This window comes from Lacerta agilis, chromosome 9, assembly GCF_009819535.1.
Source record: "Lacerta agilis isolate rLacAgi1 chromosome 9, rLacAgi1.pri, whole genome shotgun sequence".
Classification (NCBI taxonomy): domain Eukaryota; kingdom Metazoa; phylum Chordata; class Lepidosauria; order Squamata; family Lacertidae; genus Lacerta; species Lacerta agilis.
Genome location: NC_046320.1, coordinates 32800447 through 32820754, shown reverse-complemented (window position 1 = coordinate 32820754; position 20308 = coordinate 32800447). Strand labels below are relative to the sequence as shown.

Below are 20308 nucleotides of genomic sequence, written 5' to 3'. Positions count from 1 at the left end.
GCTTCCAAGACTATGGGCTACAGGAAACAGGGTGTGCTATACCATCCCGAGAAGTCCATCCTGTTTCTTCTGTGCCTTTCTGTTCATCCCCTGAAGTCTAGAACTCAGGAACAAAGAAAGTCGAGTGGTGTAGGAACACAAAGTCCTACCCTATATGAGTGGAAGCGTATCTGGTCTATAGGTAGAAAGCTCAATCGCCAGCATCTCTGTGCAGGGCTGGGAAGGTCCCCTGTCTGGAACCCTGGAGAGGCACTGCTAGGAACACACTGAGGCAGATGGACCACTGATCCAATTCAATATATTGCACCTGTCTATATTTTCCAATGCTCCATTATTTGTCACATTTAAAGACTTTCAAAATGTTTGAAGGAATTAAAATCAGAATACCTTCTGATCGAATATTGCTCCTATGTCTATTAGCACTTCAGACAAAGAGAGCTATTTCAAAGACAGAATAATTAATTCTATTTAAATTTTGGGCTAACACACCAGTAGGTTGATTGTTCATTCTTGCACATGTGAAGGCAGGTACCGTGTGATGTTCATAACACCTGCTAGAAAGATTAAAGCAGTGAAAGACTGGGAATGAATATTTTACAATTATTTCATTTAACATTGCTTTGAAACATTGTATAATATTATAATTAGAGCCTTTAATTTATTCCAATTATCTTACTTTTCTTAATTTTATGAACTGTGGAGCTAAAATAATCAGCCCTTCTGCTCCATAGACTTCTAAATATCTCTCTTTTGATATTCTCTCTCTCATTCCTCACAGAAATTTAATGCCTGCATAGAGACACCTGCGGGGACAATTAAGGGCCCTATTGTTGCTACCTTTGACAAAGCTTTGCTGACTTAAATATATTATAGCCACCAAGATAAATGAAGGTTGAAGTTAAGCGATGCTTCAATATTGAGAGAAAGTTTGGGAAACTCTACGCCGAATTTTCATTTTATTTGTTGTCTTTAGTTTCATCTACTACCTCACTCACTAGTGTTGAATTTAAAAGGAGTGTGCACCAGCAGAAGACTGATAGCTGTATCTGTCACTTCAGGGAGCAGCCCAATCTGTCCGGAGTCACTCTGTGGTTTGGTCAACTCAATGTGTATTTGCAAGAGTGGCTTGGATGGAAGCAAGTACTCAATTCAAGAGGCAATCTGATGTGGAGAAAACTCGACCAGGTCACAAACTCTAAATTCCATCCCTACTACTATTACTATTACTATTACTACTACTACTACTACCACCACCCAGACTTCATCAGTGCATCCCAGCGCAAGTTATAATAATTTAAAATTAGAAATTAGGAACAGTTAAAATAGATTACCACCATCACAGGAGTAAGATGGGCACTGAAAACACATGTCTGAGTTGTCAAGGCCAGGCTAAGGAGCATAAATCCTGTTAAAACAGATTCATTCTCCATCCCTAGGTTGCAATCTCATGTTTGCTTCCTAATATCCCTCCTGTGCTGGCACTGCTGTTGAGCATTTTCACCAAAGATAGCTACCTTTAAATTCTATATATGTCTACTCAGAAGTAGGTCCCATCAAGTTCAATGAGATTACAGCCTTTAAACCCATTTTTGACACAATACTTAGGACCCACCCCCATCTTTATTTAAACCAGCCCTCCAGGTTTTTAAACTAAGGCACAATTAGTGAATGTTGAATTCCTTAGTGGGCAAATTAAAATATGTTTCTCTAGAGGTGGAAGGGAGAGGGAGAAACAGGTCTGTACATGCTTATAATTTAATTTCTGGTTTATTTTAATATGCTGTCAAAGGCTAGTTAAAAAATTGATCTAAAACCCAAATTCTTTATAATGCTCAAATAAGTACATTGGGAGTGAACATTTTTGTGTAAAGCTGATGTTTAGGTCAAAAGCTTACATGCCTGACAGGAATGAAAATTGACTTCATGTATTTGAACTAACTTTCAGTCATTGGAAGCAATAAACATAAGGACTAAAACTATCTAGGTTAGGCAAAGAAGGAGGTATGATCACTGAGGTTTTTTTCAGTTGCACTGCATAGCCCAAGAGTTAGGGACCGAAGTACCTTCACTGCTGTGTGTTCTTAACAGCAGTAACACACCAGAGCACATAGAAGTAACCTTTTAAGGCTGAGGTTCAACCAGGTCTGCAGAGAACTAGGGACTTGACAACAAATACTATATATGGGACACAGGTGGTGCTGTGGGTTAAACCACTGATCCTAGGGCTTGCTGATCAGAGGATCGGCAGTTTGAATCCCTGCAATGGGGTGAGCTCCTGTTGCTTGCCCACCTAGCTCCTGCCCACCTAGCATGCATCAGTGGTGCCTTCTATAGATAGTTGGAGATACAGTTGGCATACCAGCTGAAATTGGTAAAAAGCACTCGTGGTTACTGAGGATACCTATGCCTCGGTCAAAAATGCCAAGCACAGGATGAGTCCCAAACTGCATACTTGGCCCTTTTGAGGGTGTGTAAACACACTCCTGCCAACCTAACAGTTTGAAAGCACGTCAAAGTGCAAGTAGATAAATAGGTACCGCTCTGGCGGGAAGGTAAACGGCATTTCCGTGCGCTGCTCTGGTTCACCAGAAGCGGCTTAGTCATGCTGGCCATATGACCCGGAAGCTGTACGCCAGCTCTCTCAGCCAGTAAAGCGAGATGATCGCCACAACCCCAGAGTTGGTAAAGGGACCCCAGACACGACTGGACCTAATGGTCAGGGGTCCCTTTACCTTTACCTATACCTTTACCTACTCTCTGCCATGCTCTGTTTCCTTTGGAACTAGGGATTCCTAATTTGGAGAGAGGGTGCTTACTGCTATTTCTAGCTAACTCTGTTTCTGACCTTAAGCAAAGTTTTGTATACTAAGAAGACCTGTGTTTGGATGCTTGCCCCTTTTTGTTTTTTAGGGTTAATGTTCCCTTTGATCATTTCCTGTTCCTTCTGCTGTCGACTAGTGCAACATAAATGTATTTTGCATATGTTAAAATATTTTTTTTTGTAAGTTGTATTGATTCCCATAAAACTTCCCCCCACCCATGTTGCAGTTTTCATTGTCACTGTGCTCCTTATTTTTAGCTGCACAAAAAAATTGCTTTCAAGTTACACTGCAACACCCCAAGTAAAATATTGCTTAGGAAAACAATTTTGCCATGGACCACTGCTTCGTAATTTCTCCATGTGTCCCACTCTTATAGTTAGATGTTGCAGGTAGCTGCTGGATGCATGTCTGCAACCAATTATGCACCATTATATGCTATTAGAATAACTCCAGCAATATACACAAACAGCATAGAGGTATTATTTTTTTTAAAAAAGTATTATATACCAGCTTCCTGCAGCCAATCAGAAGCTGCACTTTGCTTTTCGAACATTTTGGAAGTTTAACGAACTTCCAGAATGGATTCTGTTCAACTTCCAAGGTACAACTGTACAGGAAAACCTATCCCAAAACCTAGGGAAAGAATGAATGTGATATTGGAGGAGAGGAACTGGGCAGAATGGTAAAAGAGCTGTGGGCCTCTACAGGAGCATTCAAGCCCAGAAGAGAGATATGTTATATTTAACAAGCATGGTCCAGTGGATAAACTTGGATTAGGGAGACGTAGTTTCAAATCTCTGGCCAACCATGAAATTAACCAAGTGACTCTCCCTTGGCTAACCTTCATTCCTCATAATGTTGTTATGAAAAGAAAACACACACACACACACACACACACACACACACACACACCACCCTGAGTTCTTTATAGGAAGGATGGGGTAATAATAATAATAATAATAATAATAATAATAATAATAATAATAATCCAATAGATAAGTAAGAAATTTCAGTACAAACCCTTGGCTCCAGAACTCTTACTAGTTTGTGTGTCACTTACCTTATGTGAGTGATGAGGAGGGTTGTAGATGGAATGAAAAAGTCATCCACTCTGTCAAACTGCTTCCCCACTGGCTGAGTATGAATAGTATGATGAGAAATACTCCCACTGGCCTGGGTTATCACCTGGAGGATATAATGTGGAGGACAATTATTCACATTTTCTTTAAAATCTAATTTGAATCAATTACGTTTGATTAAATTATGTTAAGAGTAAGGCTACCAACAACTTATTCCAACACTTGGCTCAAACAAAGTTACTGTAATGGATGCAGTCATTGTCATTGTTTCGAACGTATCTTTCTAAATACCTGGCTTATTTGTTCTTTGGTATGCGGTTAAAAACCCTCAATTAGAAATAAGAATAAAGTGGGTTGTATAGCAAAAAAGTCTAGGAGATCAACATGTATTCAACTTCCTCTGAGAAATCCTAACTCTTCCACTTTTCTTCCTTCCTTCAGAATTATTCAGATGGTTCTCTCAGGTAGGTACATTCAAATTTGCATTGAAATTTCACTTTCAGTGATAGTGTAAACTCTGCTCAAAATCCGTGTTTCAGCATTTTTGACAGGACAAAAACACGTGTACCCTGTATAACATGAGAGACAGCCTGTAATTCAGCAACAATATTATTATCAGGGTTTTTTTTTTTAATACATTAAAGAAATCTGCAAAGCACGAGAATGTGGATCTATCCCAGTGCACAAATGAACTGTATACATTTCTGAAACTGTAGTAGCATGTTTCCTGGCTCCTGTGACCCTAGAAATCAGGTGCTGACATTTTATGTTTGCCCAAGTGAATGTGTGCCTGGAGACAGCTTGGACTAGTGGTGCATGTACAGAGAAATATTATATGAGCAAGCCCTACATTTTGATGCAAACAATAAAAATTTAAATACCAGTGCTTAAAACTAAATCTAATAGTTTTTGCTGAAGTAAGCAAATAACACATTGCAGTCTTATAAATCTGTGTAGAAACAAGGATACGCAGAATGGTTGCACATATTTAGCCAAAGTCAGGAATATTGGTCCTGATATAATGCTAAGGCCAATCCTATTAAAACAGTTTACTGCGGTATACAAAATACAACACACATTTTGTTGGACTGTGCCACAATACTCAATTCCTTTTTAACCCACAGAGTTGAAGAGAGCAAACAGTCATCTGCTGACACGCCCCCCCATTCCCCACTTCTCTACCTATTCCTTTGCTACTAACAACTTTGTATAGCACTGTTACTTCAGTCAGAGATGGTGGCTGATATAATTACCATGGTGCTGGGCCAGATCCTCAGCCTCAGTGGTTATGGCATTACACAGACATAGCAATCCCTGCACAGCAACCCAAGGTTTGGGCTGCCAGGTTAGAAATTAATAGAGTTTTATCCAAATTAAAACATGTATTTGACATAAGGAAATCAATCTTCTTGCCCATTTTGCACTAAAGTTCATATAAATATTTTGAAGTAATTTTCAATAATAGTGCATCTAGTGGAATGCTTAAAGCTCACTGGAGACTGCATTCAGCTACCGAGTCATAATCAATAGCAATATATATCAGCCTGCATTTGAAAATATGTCTCCCTGCGAAAACAAACTGTTTCTTTCAATGCAATCCCATTATCAGTTTGGTAGTTCTGATCCCTTTTGAAACAAATGATTCAAAAATAACCAACTTCAGCAAATAACATTCACAGGCAATCCAAATTATGCTCAGGCTCTAATAAAGAAAGGATGTGAAGCATTGCACAGCTTCTGCATTCAGGGGAATACACATTCGTCTGTATTTGCTACAATTTAATAATTCCTGGAGATTTAGTGGTTTCATGCAGTCAGGAATCATTATGAACAAAGCAGCTCTGATGAAAAATTACTGTGCATTCTATATATTTTAAAATATGTAACTATTGGTGTTTATAATAACCCATTTTTCCTTGAGCAGTGGCTAGACAGACATCTGTAGGGGATGCTCCAACTATAGGTTTCCTGCATCAAACAAAGGTAGACAGGAGAGCCTACAGGGCTCCCTCCAATTCTAATTCTACAGTTCTGTGTACACATGTGGTCATCTCTTTAAAATTCTCCTGCTGGTAAGGTACCTTTAGGCATCACAGTAATAGCTTGATGTCACTTTTCCAGAGGTACATTCCACAGCACCAGGGGTGGAGGAAGGGGTGTGTGGTGGGTGCGGTATGCCCCGGGTGTCACCACTGAGGTGAGTGACAAATCGCTGGGTGGCACTCACCGCGGGGTCTGCAGTGTGCCTGAGCCACATGTCTCTCCTGGGAGAGAAGCGGTGGCTTGGGTGCGCGCAGGCTCCGTGCTGCCCAAATGGTCCGCCTGCTGCCTCCCCCCCCCCAGCTGTAGGGCGGCTGAGTGGGAGGAGGCAGGCAGACTCCAGAGCCCCCGAGGTGCACCCTGCCCCTATGGACGGCTCACCCTGTTCTTACCCCATCCCAATAGGTGGCTTGCCCGGTCCCTGGGCGCACCACCCCAGGCCCCTGAGCGGCTTTCTCCACAGCTGCACAGCACCACTTAAGGATTAAAAGTCTGCCGCCCTGTGAGTGGAGGTCATTTCACTGGATCTTTCCACCTGATCATCAACTATGAACCTCACCAATGCTCATGTGTTAGGAGCTTATCAGAATCCTTAAATATTACAGCAGATCTGCCAGATGAACCCATACAAAATGCTATTTCTATTTATTTCATTTTGTTTTCATGCCTTCCCCTTCCACTGAAGGGAGCCTGGGATGGTGCACAGCAATAAAAAATGCACCTGTTCCAGATTTGAAATACGTAAATGTAAGGAGCGTTGTATTCTGTTCCCCATCCCCAACCTGTTACACATGGCTCCTGTTACACAACTAGAAGACACAAAGTCTTTGTTGTGATTTATCTCTAGATACTTTAAAGCCATTTTGATGTGCTTATGTGTGAAACATCACCAGAAATAGTACTGGGGGCTCCCTCTTCTGCACGTAACTGCCAAAGTAAGAGAAATGCAGACTGAACAGGAGTTTAAAAAATAAAATAAAATCTGTGTTTGTTTAGATTTAATTCAAAATGTTGACATTATTCAACTGTGGGGCAGTACCACCTGGGGACATAGTTTGTAAGTATCCCACTGCAGGTTTTCTACATTTTGAGCACATACAAATGAAGGAAATTTCTTAGTAAGTCTTATTGCTGACAAGATAGCTTTAAAAATTTATTGATAACTGCTGTTGGGCAGCTTCCAAGGAATTACTTCTCTATGAGCATCAAAGGATTCTACAGTGAGTTTGGCTATACCTGAAACAATGAAGTAAAAATACTCACCTGTAGTGTAGGAGAATTCTTATCAAAACTTCCCCAGCTGAGCACCCAAACCTGATCATGCGATTTGTCATAGTGAAGTTTGACTGGAATGGGATCTGTACTTACTGCCTAAAGAATATGAAGAAACAAGGAAACAACCAGCTTTTCTTTAATGTTATAGAAATGTAAATATTGCACAAGTTTGGAGTGAAAATTAGACCCCAGTGAAGCCTTCAATTGTTGATGTCATTGTAATTAATCTGAAGCTAGAGCACTCCTGCTTAAACAGTGATCTTTGCTCATTATTTGAACAACGTGACATGGATATATGTTCCGTCTCCACCTAATTAAGCTGTATGCCGCAACAAAGCTGTTAAAATGCTTGAGACAAAAGTGGTAAGGCAGCAAACTAAGACTGTATGCTTATTGGTTTATCTGTGAACATCTTTTTGCTTTTGTTAAAAGTTGCAAATGAAGAGAAAAATGTGAAATATACTGACCATGGATTCATCAGAGTGATCCATTTCCTTTTTAAATAGCAAATTGAAGAATTTCAGCTAGCAAAAAGAATTCTGACCAGAGAAGGAAACTGACACAACTGTGATTGGTCTATGTGTATATTATTTGATCATAGCTTTCATGTAATTTTTAACTTGCTAAAACAAGACCAAATTAATATATTTCACTCAAATAATTTTGTGTGTGTGCTTTGAAAAGCAGAAGAAGCACAAAGAGAGAGGTAGGAGAAAAAGAAATCTCCACTGGGTGCTTAGAATTACAGAAACAAACACAGCAGCAGCTTGATATAAATGGAGTAAGTGTGTTTAAAGGTAAAGGGAACCCTGGCAGTTAAGTCCAGTCACGGACGATTAAGGGGTTGCGGCGCTCATCTCTCTTTACTGGCCGAGGGAGCTGGCATACAACTTCTGGGTCATGTGGCCAGCATGACTAAGCCGCTTCTGGTGAAAGTAGAGCAGAGCACGGAAATGCCGTTTACCTTCCCGCCGGAGCGGTACTTATTTATCTACTTGCACTTTGACGTGCTTTCAAACTGCTAGGTTGGCAGGAGTGTGTTTACACACCCTCCAAAGGGCCAAGTATGCAGTTTGGGAATCATCCTGGGATTGGCATTTTTGACCGAGGCATAGGTATCCTCAGTAACCAAGAGTGCTTTTTACCAATTTCAGCTGGTATGCCAACTGTATCTCCAACTATCTGTAGAAGGCGCCACTGATGCATGCCTTGGCGACATCCACACTACATTATTGTAATGCAATATATGGGTCTGCCTTTAAAGAAGGTCCAGAAGCTTCAATTGGAGCAGAATGTGGCAGCCGTGGCACTTGTAAGAGACAGGTTTTCTCCACTTATTACACCTATTCTACACTAGTTACGCTGACTGCCTATTCACTTTTGGGCCTGGTTAAAAATACAGGTATTGACCTTTAAAGCTAAAAAGAAAAAAGAAAAAAGAAAGGAACAGGCCACCTACAGTTGTATGTACAGGCCCAAGCTTTAAGACTGGCACTTGAGGCAGGGCCTTCTCTGCGGTAGCCCTGCTGTCTCTGAAATGCTCCTCTCAGGGAAATACATAGGGCATCTTCTCTCCTGACATTTAGGAATACCCGAAAGACACACACACCCCTGCCCTGCATTCAGGTGACTTTATGCTTCTTAAGAACTGTTGTATCTGTTGCTATCATCTGAATGCTGCTAATAGTTTTTACAGCCATTTAAAATATTGAAGTTGTAATGATGTAGTATTATGCTGATGTGTACCTGCCTTCGGAGGGTATATATCCTAAAAAGCAGGTTAGAACAAGCAATTAAACAATAATCCTTGCCACTATTTTTATTGTGGCAGGTAACTGTGTCAGTTGAGGCTCCAGTACTTTGGCCACCTCATGAGAAGAGAAGACTCCCGAGAAAAGACCCTGATGTTGGGAAAGATGGAAGAAGAAAAAGAGAAGAAGAGTTTGGATTTGATATCCCGCTTTTCACTACCCGAAGGAGTCTCAAAGCGGCTAACATTCTCCTTTCCCTTCCTCCCCCACAACAAACACTCTGTGAGGTGAGTGGGGCTGAGAGACTTCAGAGAAGTGTGACTAGCCCAAGGTCACCCAGCAGCTGCATGTGGAGGAGCGGAGACGCGAACCCGGTTTACCAGATTATGAGTCCACTGCTCTTAACCACTACACCACACTGGCTCTCTAGTGTGTGGAGGGTACAAGGAGAAGGGGATGACAGAGGATGAGATGGTTGGACAGTGTTCTTGAAGCGACTAGCATGAGTTTGGCCAAACTGCGGGAGGCAGTGGAGGATAGGGGTGCCTGGCGTGCTCTGGTCCATGGGGTCACGAAGAGTTGGACACGACTCAACAACAACAAAACTGTGTCAGAATCTGGTCCATTGAAAGGAGACCATTTAGAGAACATTTTTTAGCAGTTTCTTTTTGGATGTTGTGCTTGCTCTCCATTGTAATTTCTCTATTGCTGTCAATGAACTAACTCCACTATCAGGGCTGCATTTGTATTTTTGTTTTGTTTTTGTTTTAAAAGGAGCCCCTCTATCTCTTCATTCTGTTTTGTTTGTTGGTCTTTCTATCATGAAACTGTGAAGCACAGCTTGTTTATCAATTTGACAAGAAGAGTACCAGCTGGCTAATTAAGTGGATCTAATTTAAAGTAATGATGTAGATCCTCAAGATAATGTGCTAATGGCTGGCTGAGACCACTGGTGATGCTTAACTATACACCTGGGGTGTTGCAAAAAAACTCCAGCTTCCTGTAAAGCCAAAGCCGTTTTTCTTCTTGAGCAGACAAACTCCAGGACAATTGTTTACTACTGGGTTACCTTTCTTTTTTTATGCTGCTAGATAACACCTCCAACAGTCTTTATTGCCTGAATCAACTGTTGTGATACTGCAAATTGTGCATGTTTGAAACAACGTCTTATTGTTGGCTCAACCACTGCAAAGAAATGGAAGGGAATCAAACTAGGCAACTTGGGTCAAACCCATTGAAACTGAAAATGCAGATCTAAGTAGTTCCACTTAGAGCACAATTCTTCTATTGATCTGTGTGCTAGGTCTGCTTCTCACTTTATTTCCGAAATGCCCCTTGTATCTAAGATGTTATATTACATGGGATATTAACTGTGTGGGTGCCATGGTTGTAGAAATGCTTCTATGTAAGATGAGAAATCACTGAAGATAATCTTGTTAATTCTACTGGCGTGCTTAAATTTGCCCCTACCCAATCTGTTAAGTAACTTCACACCAAACTTTCTCACCCAGCAGGTGTAACATGAGATCAGGATGCTGAAAAGGTGATGTGGGAATTTGGCAAACTGGACTTATGATTGGAAAAAAGGAGAAACTGAGAGAAACAGAAATTGACAGTTTCACTCATCCCTAGTGAAACACTCCGAAATCACAATTTGCTTGGAGTGATCACCCAGCGCATTTCATGTGTTTCTGCTGGTCCCTTCCCTTGGTTCCTGTGGGGGAGGCTGGGTATCATTCATGTACAAGATTGTATTCCAACAACATGTTTTTCCATGCATGCAATTATAGCTTGACAAGATCACCTCTTGTGGCACCATCTAGAGTTGTTTTCCAAGAAAGGTATGCAATTTTTCCTCGAGTAAATAGAGAGCAAAAGATATCCACCTTCTGAATAATGTGCATATTTGACTTCTTGTACCTTCCTATGCTAAGACATCTTAGTGATGTGGAAAGAAAAAATAAATAGTTCCAACAAAGTGGACTGGCTAAGAATCTAAATGCCTCACATATCGGTTATACATATTTAAAGATTTATGTCTAAATGCAAGAGAAAAATAACTCCTGGGGCTTGCAAAAAGAATACAGTAGCATATTATTATGGGATAAGAGAGCAGGATTGTTTCTATGATATTACAAGCATTGCTGAGCCAACTCTTTCCCTAAAAACTGCCAAAGTACTTCATATTAGTTATACTTCAGTGCTGAAATCTCTACTGTAAAATGACAGAGATAAATTGATATTTCCTTCATGGCTGGCAACTTTTTGTGGGATCTTTATACATTATATTTTGTCACCCTGGCTAAAAATCTTACAAGCCTCTTTCCGTTTTCTCACAGGATTTTTATCAAGGGTAAAAAACCTGTAATGTAGTTTAATATTTCAGTTTATTAAAGGGATTTCCTTCTTGCAGAAATGTGTGAGAATCAGTGTAACAGAAATGGTACTGGGGGTCCTCTTTAAATGAGAATAAACTTTGTTATAATATTGTGTCTTGGACTTGGTGGGCAATGTTTCTGGACTCACAACAGGGCACAGCAGCCTGCCTACACAGTCCTCTGCACAAGAGTCCATTCTGTTGCAGAGAGATGCCCCAGGAGCAGCTTTTGGGAGGGGGTTGGCAAGAGGTCTAAATGTGTAGTGGGAATTGGCTTGCACAACTAGAAACACTTTCCACTAAGGCTGCATGCATTTCCCCACTCAAAGAATTATGGGCACTGGCAGTTTGCTGTTGTTGTTGTTGTTGTTGTTAATTTAATTTATATACCACCCTTTATCAAAAGTTCCCAGGGTGGTATTTAACATCAAAACATATTTATGGAGCATAATAATAATACTACTACTAATAATAATACAAAGCATAATGACAGACAGCATAAAAAAATATAATCATAATAAAAGGCCCCCTACACACACCTTTAACAGGCCATGGATTATTTACCGGTAATCTCCAAAGGCCTGTCTAAAGGGGAATGTTTTTGCCTGGTGCCTAAAGACAGGCAATGATGGCACCAGACGAGGCTTTCTGGGGAGAGCATTCCACAGATGGGGAGCCACCACAGAAAAGGCCTGTTCTCGGGTAGGGAGGACATAGAGAAGGGCCTCAGATGACAAATGCAGGGTCTGGGTCGGTTTGTATGAGGAGAGGCAATCCTTAAGGTATGAGAGCCCTAAGCCATGTAAGGCTTTATAGATCAATATCAGCTCTTTGAATTGGGCCTGAAAACTGATTGGTGTTGCTGGGAATTGCAACTGTGAGGAGTACACTACAGCGCCCATCATTCTTTGGCGGAAAGAATATGCTTCAAATGTCGTTTGAAAGCACAGTGTGTGTGCAGTCTAAGGCAAAGCATATACTGGAAACAACACATTATAACAGCCATCCAAAGGAGTTGCGGACTGCATAAGGGAAATCCTGGTTCTAGCAAGCATGAACATGATGTTTCATTCAGATAGGCCAGGTGTGAATGAAGCTCTCCAGGCCTACGTGGCCATGGGACTCCTCCTCAAGCCACACTCCACAACTTCCTCTAGTGCTTTGTGTCAATGATTGGTAGAAATGGCTCTTGCCTGCCCGGTTGATGATTCTGGAGGGATGTATATGAGGAGGTGTAAAAGCTTGTAGAGATGTTAAAAAGGTATTTTGTATGTCTGAAATTTAGCCTCCGGTACATAGGTGAAGAGTCACATCCCTTCTTCCAACCAATTATTTATTTATTTTGTCTCTCCCAGGCTCCATGGCATGTGGCCCTTGGAAGTTTGCCCTCTAGGCAATGTGGCCCTCGGGCTGAAAAAGGAGAAGTGCTGTGAGCCCTCTTGTTGTGAACTACCTGTTCTTTAGAAATGTCCCTGAAACTCATAAACTGGACCCACCTTGAATACTAGGTGAGTACTGCAACCCACAAATTCTTCTCTTGCTTGGATTTGACAAGACAGAAATGTGACAAACAAAATAATGCCTATTATTGATTAGCTGGATTACATTCTGAGAAATGCAGGTGAACTATGCAGTCTTCCAACTGCTTCCCCAACTATAATTCTGTGCTTAAAAATGAACAGAACCTTTCTTTTGTATTTTATTGAATGCCATGATGACGGCGTTCCAGGATTGCTTTAAAATAAATTATAGTTATCTTTATTTTAACTTGTCGTATTGATACACAATAAAAAAAGAAACCATGAGCAATGGAGAACAAGCATTTGCTGTATATTAGTGTCTGTTATATTATAAAGAAGTCTAGGGTACTGGGAATATTGGCAAGGATTAAAATTTTAATAGCAGCCGTGCCTGACACTTTCAATCACTTTCAAATTTCATTTCTTCTTATGAAGATGACAGATTTTTTTAGCAACTGTATAATGCCTATTCATGAAGTCAAGCACAGCTGCTTGCAGGAAAGTCACATTTATATTTTAGAAAGTGCAAATTTTATGATCTTGAAATGAATTTTAAGACACTTCTTTGTGTTCTGAAACATAGTGCTGACATGATTTTGCTCTCAAGAGAAAGGTGAAAATTCTTGTCTGAATGTGTGAAAAGCATCTAAAACTTAATCATAGCCAATGGTTGAACAGGCAATTATATTTGCTATGATATATAAAGCATGTCAACTACTTGTCTATATATGTGTATCAATAGGTGTGTATCACATGTACACATACACATCCATATAGACATAAAGACACAGGTAAATGTACATCTCATTCATAGTTAAAGTAATGATAAACTCAGGGGCCCAGAAAAAAAACTTTGGGGGTTTATAAAGTTGCCAATTTTTAACATCCGAATCTTTATAGGTTTTTTTTAAAAAAAAATCCTTCCCTTACACTGAAATACATTTACACGTTGTTTACATTTTTGTTGGTGTAATACGCTGAAAACTTCTAACAATAAGCACTGAATGGGCAACATACATTCATATATCTAAGTCTGAAACATCCAGACTTCAAAATATAAGCTGCTGTTATGAGCAATTTCAAGGATGCCAAGATAGTTGTCAACTTAAATAAACAGCACAGTCCTCAACATTCTACACAGAAGTAAGTTTCGTTCTGTCCAAAGGAATGTATTCCCAGGTAAATTGGGTATAAGGGTGAAGCCAGACAGAGCAATATGAAGCCCTCACTGGGACCAGCATAGTGCAGAGGAGCAGAGTGGAATCATTTGATTGGATGTCTCATCTGAAACTCTTCCATTTCTATCTAACAAGGGTAGAAAGTGTGTGTGTGTGTGTGTGTGTGTGTGTGTGTGTGTGTGTTTATATGTTTTTTGCTGTTCGGGGCCCATTTCAAGGGGATGGATCTACCTAGGATCCAGCAGATCCACAGCCAGCCATGCTCCACCCCTGCAACATCAGTTTTAGAGTTGTATGCTTCTTACTGCAGGTAGGAACACTGTTGGCAATAGCATTCAATCCATCTTGCTTTCCATGGCTGCAGCAAAGCCCCCTCCCAACAGAGAACGGTGCTTTCAGAAGCCTGTTAACACACTCTGCAGAACATGATATGATCACACTCCTTTGGGTGGACATACCACTGAAAGGTAGGAGTCACAGTGCACATCCCAAACCACATATAAGCTTCTTGCAAGGACATGGCCATAGCTCTGGGAAGCCTGGGAATCTCTATTTAAAGCTGGGAAATTTTCCTCTGAAACCCAGACGAGGTGCTGCCAGTCAGAGAAGGCAATACTGAACTAGACAGAACAATGGTCTGACTTGGTATAAGGCAACTTCCTTCCAACACTAAGCTGATAGGAATCAGGTTGCAGTTTCTTTTTGTCTTTGCTAATAGCCACAAATGGAACTGTTTCCTTTGAAAAACTCCAGATATCCATGGCTGGTAGGATATTCTATAGCAACTACTATCACACAGTTGTAGACGTTTGTGAGATTTGTAGTAGTTTGTAGTAGTTTGTGAGATTACATACTTCCTGAATCATGGCCTGTTGAGAGAAAGAATACCTTATACAATGGAGCCTCGGGTTATGTTACCTTTGGGTAACGTAATCCTCGGGTTGTGAACGCGGCACCCCCTGAAGTGTATACTTCCAGGTTTCTCCGCGTGTGCATGCACAGAAGTGCTCAATCGTGCCACATGCATGTGCAGAAGGGCTACAATGTTTTCGGGATGTGGCCGGGCCTCCGGAATGGATCCCTGTCATAACCGGAGGTAGCACTGTACAGCAAATGAAAGAAAAGAGTATCTTACCTAGGAAGAACACTTACCTGAACAACTTTTTGTGACTGCACATCAACAATCAGCACCCTGTCTAAGGTGGGTTGGGTTACATATATAAACTTGTCTTTTACATTAACAGCAGATGCCCAGACACACTGCTGGACTTCTTCCCCCTCGGCTTTAGGGCAAACTTCATCCTAGAATTAAGGAGAAAGGAAGATGACAAATCACTCTAAGACCACAATAATTCTAAAGGGTGCTCATAACAACTCTGCCACATTTCTGCATGACTCAAACGCAAGCTCAAAATATGCCAGAAGAACAGGCAAAGCCTGAACTATTTCAGGAACTAACTGTACTAGCTTCAAATCGTGAATTGTTTCATCCAAGAACATTCAGCCACCTCCCCACCACCACCACTCCAATTTAGCTTGTCTCTAGAAGTTATTTGTCTAATGTTGGTTAAATTATATGCCTGTCTAGCATAATGGACAATGTGCTAGTTGTAAAACCTCTAAAGTCTTCTATGATGCCATTTATACACAGAGGTGCCTTAGCTACAAGATTCCATCCCCGCCAGATCCACTTTTGTGTTCTGTTTTAAAGTAATCAAATGATGTGAAGGATCATCTGATTGTCTGAGACTTCATAGAGCTGCTCTGAGTCATAATAGACATTAATGAGTTGAACAGAAAAAGAGCCTGATGTTATATAATTCAGTTTCCTGTGTCCCAGGAATACACAGAATATTGTACATGGCATGAAATGCACTTTCTAGAATGCTGTCCCTTTAATTTCTAGAATCTGTGACAAAAAATATCATACACCTATAATATTCTAGGAGCAGCTAATAAATAAAATAATAATAATAATAATAATAATAATAATAATAATAATAATAATAATAATAATAATAATAATACCCCGCCCATCTGGCTGGGTTTCCCCAGCCACTCTGGATGGCTCCCAACAGAATACTAGTAGTAATAAAGTGATAAAATTACTCACAAAAGCTCACAGTACAGTGGTACCACTGGTTACAAACTTAATTCGCTCTGGAGGTCCATTCTTAACCTGAAACCGTTCTTAACCTGAGGTACCACTTTAGCTAATGGGGCCTTCCGCTGCCACCATGTCGCTGGCGCGCAATTTCTGTTCTCATCCTGAGGTAAAGTTCTTAACCCGAGGTACTACTTCCAGGTTAGCGGAGTCTGTAACCCGAAGTGCTTGTAACCCGAGGTGTTTGTAACCTGAGGTACCACTGTACTAGTATCCCAGTAGCAGCATGGCTGCTGCTTACCAGGAGGGGGAGCCAGTGGTGAGGCTGGGCCTATGCACAAGCACCAGTGGGACTTCTGGAATAGCTCGGCTGGTGTATAGATTGTCAGCAACAACAATGCTGCTTCTGATTGTTGTGACTCTGGCCCACCGTGTGAGCCATTCTTTTGATGCAGTGTAAAACAGTGCCCTTAATTCCCATTCCCTGGAACTGAGCCAGGTGGATACCTGAGCCCTGTCACTGCAGATTTACAGTTGCTATACAGAGAAGAGAAATGACCAAAACTTAACCATTATCACTTGTGAAAGTGCTTCTGGTCTATTCTGGATGCTCTAAAGGATTCATATGAACACAGGGTTATTAATCTGGCAGCTGGATGTGTGGACTGTAATGTCTTCTGAAAATCCACAAGCGTTATGTAGCCGTAACAACACAAAAGGCAAATGGCCAGCCACTATGTGTGAATAGAAGGCATGCAGATCTTCTAGAGTGCCATTTATCAGTGGATATGAAGTAAATTCACCAGTACTACAAAATTAACTGTGTGCCAAACATTCTAACACTTCAAAGGATGCTTGAAGAATATTCATACTCCAGTTCTGAAAATTGCTTGGGCCAGAAATGTGTCACATATGCCAAAATTTCTCTTCATCTTTTCTTCATCTTATTACTTGGGACAGCTCATCAAAACAAGATTTTAGCATATATCTGATGCTTATTCCTGACCTAATATCTTCTATTTGACACATCATAGCAAGCTGCTGTAGCAATACTTATGGTGTGTCAGAGGATGATGACTTCAAGTGAGGAATAAACAGCAGGCACTGATGAGCTGCTAAGCAAATATCTTGTTTCCTTGTGCAGGGGTTTCTTTGAAATGAAAAATAGAGGAAAAAACAGCACCTGTGACATGCAGAGGGATTGAATACTAGAAAGCACATTTTTAAGAGGCACATGATATAATTTATCTGAGCATTCTGTGGCATCTCTGTTTGATGGTTTTTCTTTAGTACACAGTATAGGCTCTGTCTGAATCTTCACATGTCAGAGTGGAACAGAAATCAATTTCTGAGTCCTGCTTAGAATGTATCCACTTACAAGGAAGGTTAGCAGTCATTATTTGTTGCTCAGAATTTATTAAATCTTAGGGGGAAATGTGTCTGTTTGAAATCACCCTATAATACTTTGGAACATTAAAAAAGGGTTCCTCTGAATTGACCAACATTGGGCAAAAGAATACTTGCCGATACTAAAATTAAGGTTCAATTTCCTATTAATATTTAATATAATTCTATTAATGCTGTGCTGAATCTCGCCATTCAAAGTCTCAAATGTTGTATTCCCCTATGGAGGAGTTTTTCATTTTCCTGTCTCTTATTCACTGAGGGGAATATGCTGTATTAGGGGTAGTACCACTGGTATGTGACATGTTGTGCTCCTTCTGAGGTAGTTTGTCCATCTTTGGTCTCCACTCTTCACTCAGCTCTCAAGGAGCTGTCAGCATGATAGAGGCTACACCCTGAGAAACAACTTCAAAAGGCTGGCTGAAGTTAGCTGATGGGTCTCAAACCCTCCATGAGTTAGGGACTTCCCCTGCATGCGAAGACAGGCTCTGACAGATTGAGTGAACAAGACCAATAGTGGGCCCAATGGTCGAGAAGATGGTTTCTGCATGTACTGTGAAGGGAAGTGAGGGGTAGATGGGGCTCGTCAACCTTGAAAGGTAGCCCATCTAGGCAGGACCGGTATACTAGGGCTTCTTGCGCCCTAGGCAAACCACCTTGTGGTGCCCCCAACCCCCCGCCAAAGCCTGCTTTAGCGGGAGGTTGGGGGTGGTGGAGAGGCAAGCAGCAGTTTCTCCGCTGTAGCGAGAAGCTGCTACTCACCCGTCCTGCCACCTGCCCCCCTGCCAAAGCCTGCTTTAGCGGGAGCCAGGGGATGGTGTAGGGGGCAAGCAGCACCTCTCCGCTACAGCGGAGAAGCTGCTGCTAGCCCGTCCCGCCCAAGCCTGGCCAGCGCCCCCTCCATTTTGGCACCCTAGGCAATTGCCTAGTTCGCCTAAATGGACGTGCCGGCCCTGCATCTAGGAGAAGGAAATCTCTGTTCCTAAGTCTTCGCTGCCTTGCAGCTAAACTCATTCCAAGGGAAAATCCATACCCTCTGCTTTGCGGAATGTACTTGGGAGGAAAAAAGGCTAAGCAGTAAAGCCTGCACAAATCTGGAGCGGAGTCCCCAAGACAGTTAGATGGCATCTTGTATGCCTCCTTCCAGCAACTCCTGTAGCCAAGCTGGTGCTAAACATATTGTGCTGCTTTCCTTTGGACCTTGGACCATATCAGAGAGGCCAAGAGTGGGGTCCTGTCATCTAGGCACCCCGGGACCTCCATACACACTGTCCAGGCTAGCACCTCGAAGAGGTAACAGCAAAAGCAAGGCAGGAGGCAGCAGTTATGAGTTACTGGTCTCTTCAGTCACACCAGGTGCTGTGATTCTCCAGTGTGGCCAGAGGCACACACCATTGACTCTTGAGATTGATGGATGCCAACGTTAAAGCAGGGTGATTTGCCTCCCTAGAGAGGGAATTTTACATAGATGGACCACTGTCAATAACACCATTTCTTGATCTTGCCAATGTGACAGATTTTGAGTGTATGCCTACAAGCAGGGACTCTGACGTCTGATGCTAAGGAGTAGGCAAGTACGTATGGCTACAGGTGGTCCTTCAATTAATGTGATACCAAACTATTCAGGACTATTTAAGGGTCACCAATTGGGCCTGGAAACAAACAGGTAGCCATATTGAAGGTATTACACGCTCAAATCACTTGACCGCACAAGCATCCAGCTAGCTGAATTCAACTTATTTGACCTCATCCCGCCAAAGCTACAGGGTTGTTTTTGTAACATTCCCTTGAAAAGCTTAAACAAATGAAAAATGAAGGTACTCTATGGATAAATTGGGAAGATCAAACATCACAGATCACTACACTCAAATGTAAAGTTATTGAAGACACCTCACTCACTGTGGCCTCAGCTGGGATAAATGCTGTATTATGTATATTCAGTTATTTGTATAGCATGCTGAAATATATACATATATGTTTTTGGATATCACAATTTTTAAGCAAGTATATCTGTTGTTAAATACTAACTTAGCCAAATGATACTTTCAGTCCTAAGCAAAATTTTCCTCCTCACTTATTTTTTAGCTATGAGATCCATTAATCTGACTATAGCTGATGCCAGAAATAGTTTGATAGATGGGAACAGAATGCAGAATGAAGTACTTTCTGTTTTAGAAATGATTTTTTAATTTTTTTTATAAGGTTAAGCTAAGCATTCTCCTCTTTACCTTCAAATGCAAAGCTCCATTAAAAATTTCCCCAGTGGTCAGATAATGGGATAAAACAATTTTCTCTTAAATATAGGAACAAATTCTCTTTTTAATTAAAAAGTGATTAATGCACCTTTTCCAATTTAGGTTCCTTATAAGAGGAACATCTGATAATATCCAATAAAAATGTTAATTTATTTCACTGCTTTTTTGACACTTTCCTAAGCAGAAAGTGATTCAGTCTAATTCAAACCAGCAGATGGAATAAAGCAAAATATTTGGTGATTTTGGAGAGTTGTTTCTGAGATAGAATGAGATCTACAAAGAAAATTGATTTGCAAAATTCAGTTGTATGGGATGCCTTATTCAAACTATCTAGTCAGTATAAAAATGGCTTCTTATTTCAGTAGATCCTGAGTCAATCCAAATGGTATTACCGTAATTAGCTGAGATACATGTAAATAATTTGTTACCTGACTGATCTGCAAGAAACTTTGAAAGTTTTGTTTCTAAATAAAATAAATTAGGTTAGGAGGAGAGAAAACAGA

General features: G+C 41.0%; 1 protein-coding gene across 2 annotated transcripts in view; it reads right to left on the bottom strand.

Annotated features, from left to right (window-relative positions):
• Positions 1–20308, bottom strand: part of FSTL5 (follistatin like 5) — a 318694-nt gene that overhangs the window by 13933 nt on the left and 284453 nt on the right. For both annotated transcript variants that reach the window (XM_033159896.1, XM_033159897.1), the window contains 3 exons: positions 15195–15344; positions 7205–7312; positions 3883–4007 (listed from right to left, as the gene is read on the bottom strand). In XM_033159896.1, coding sequence (XP_033015787.1) covers positions 3883–4007; positions 7205–7312; positions 15195–15344 — 383 coding nt within the window. The remainder of the gene's footprint in view (positions 1–3882; positions 4008–7204; positions 7313–15194; positions 15345–20308) is intronic.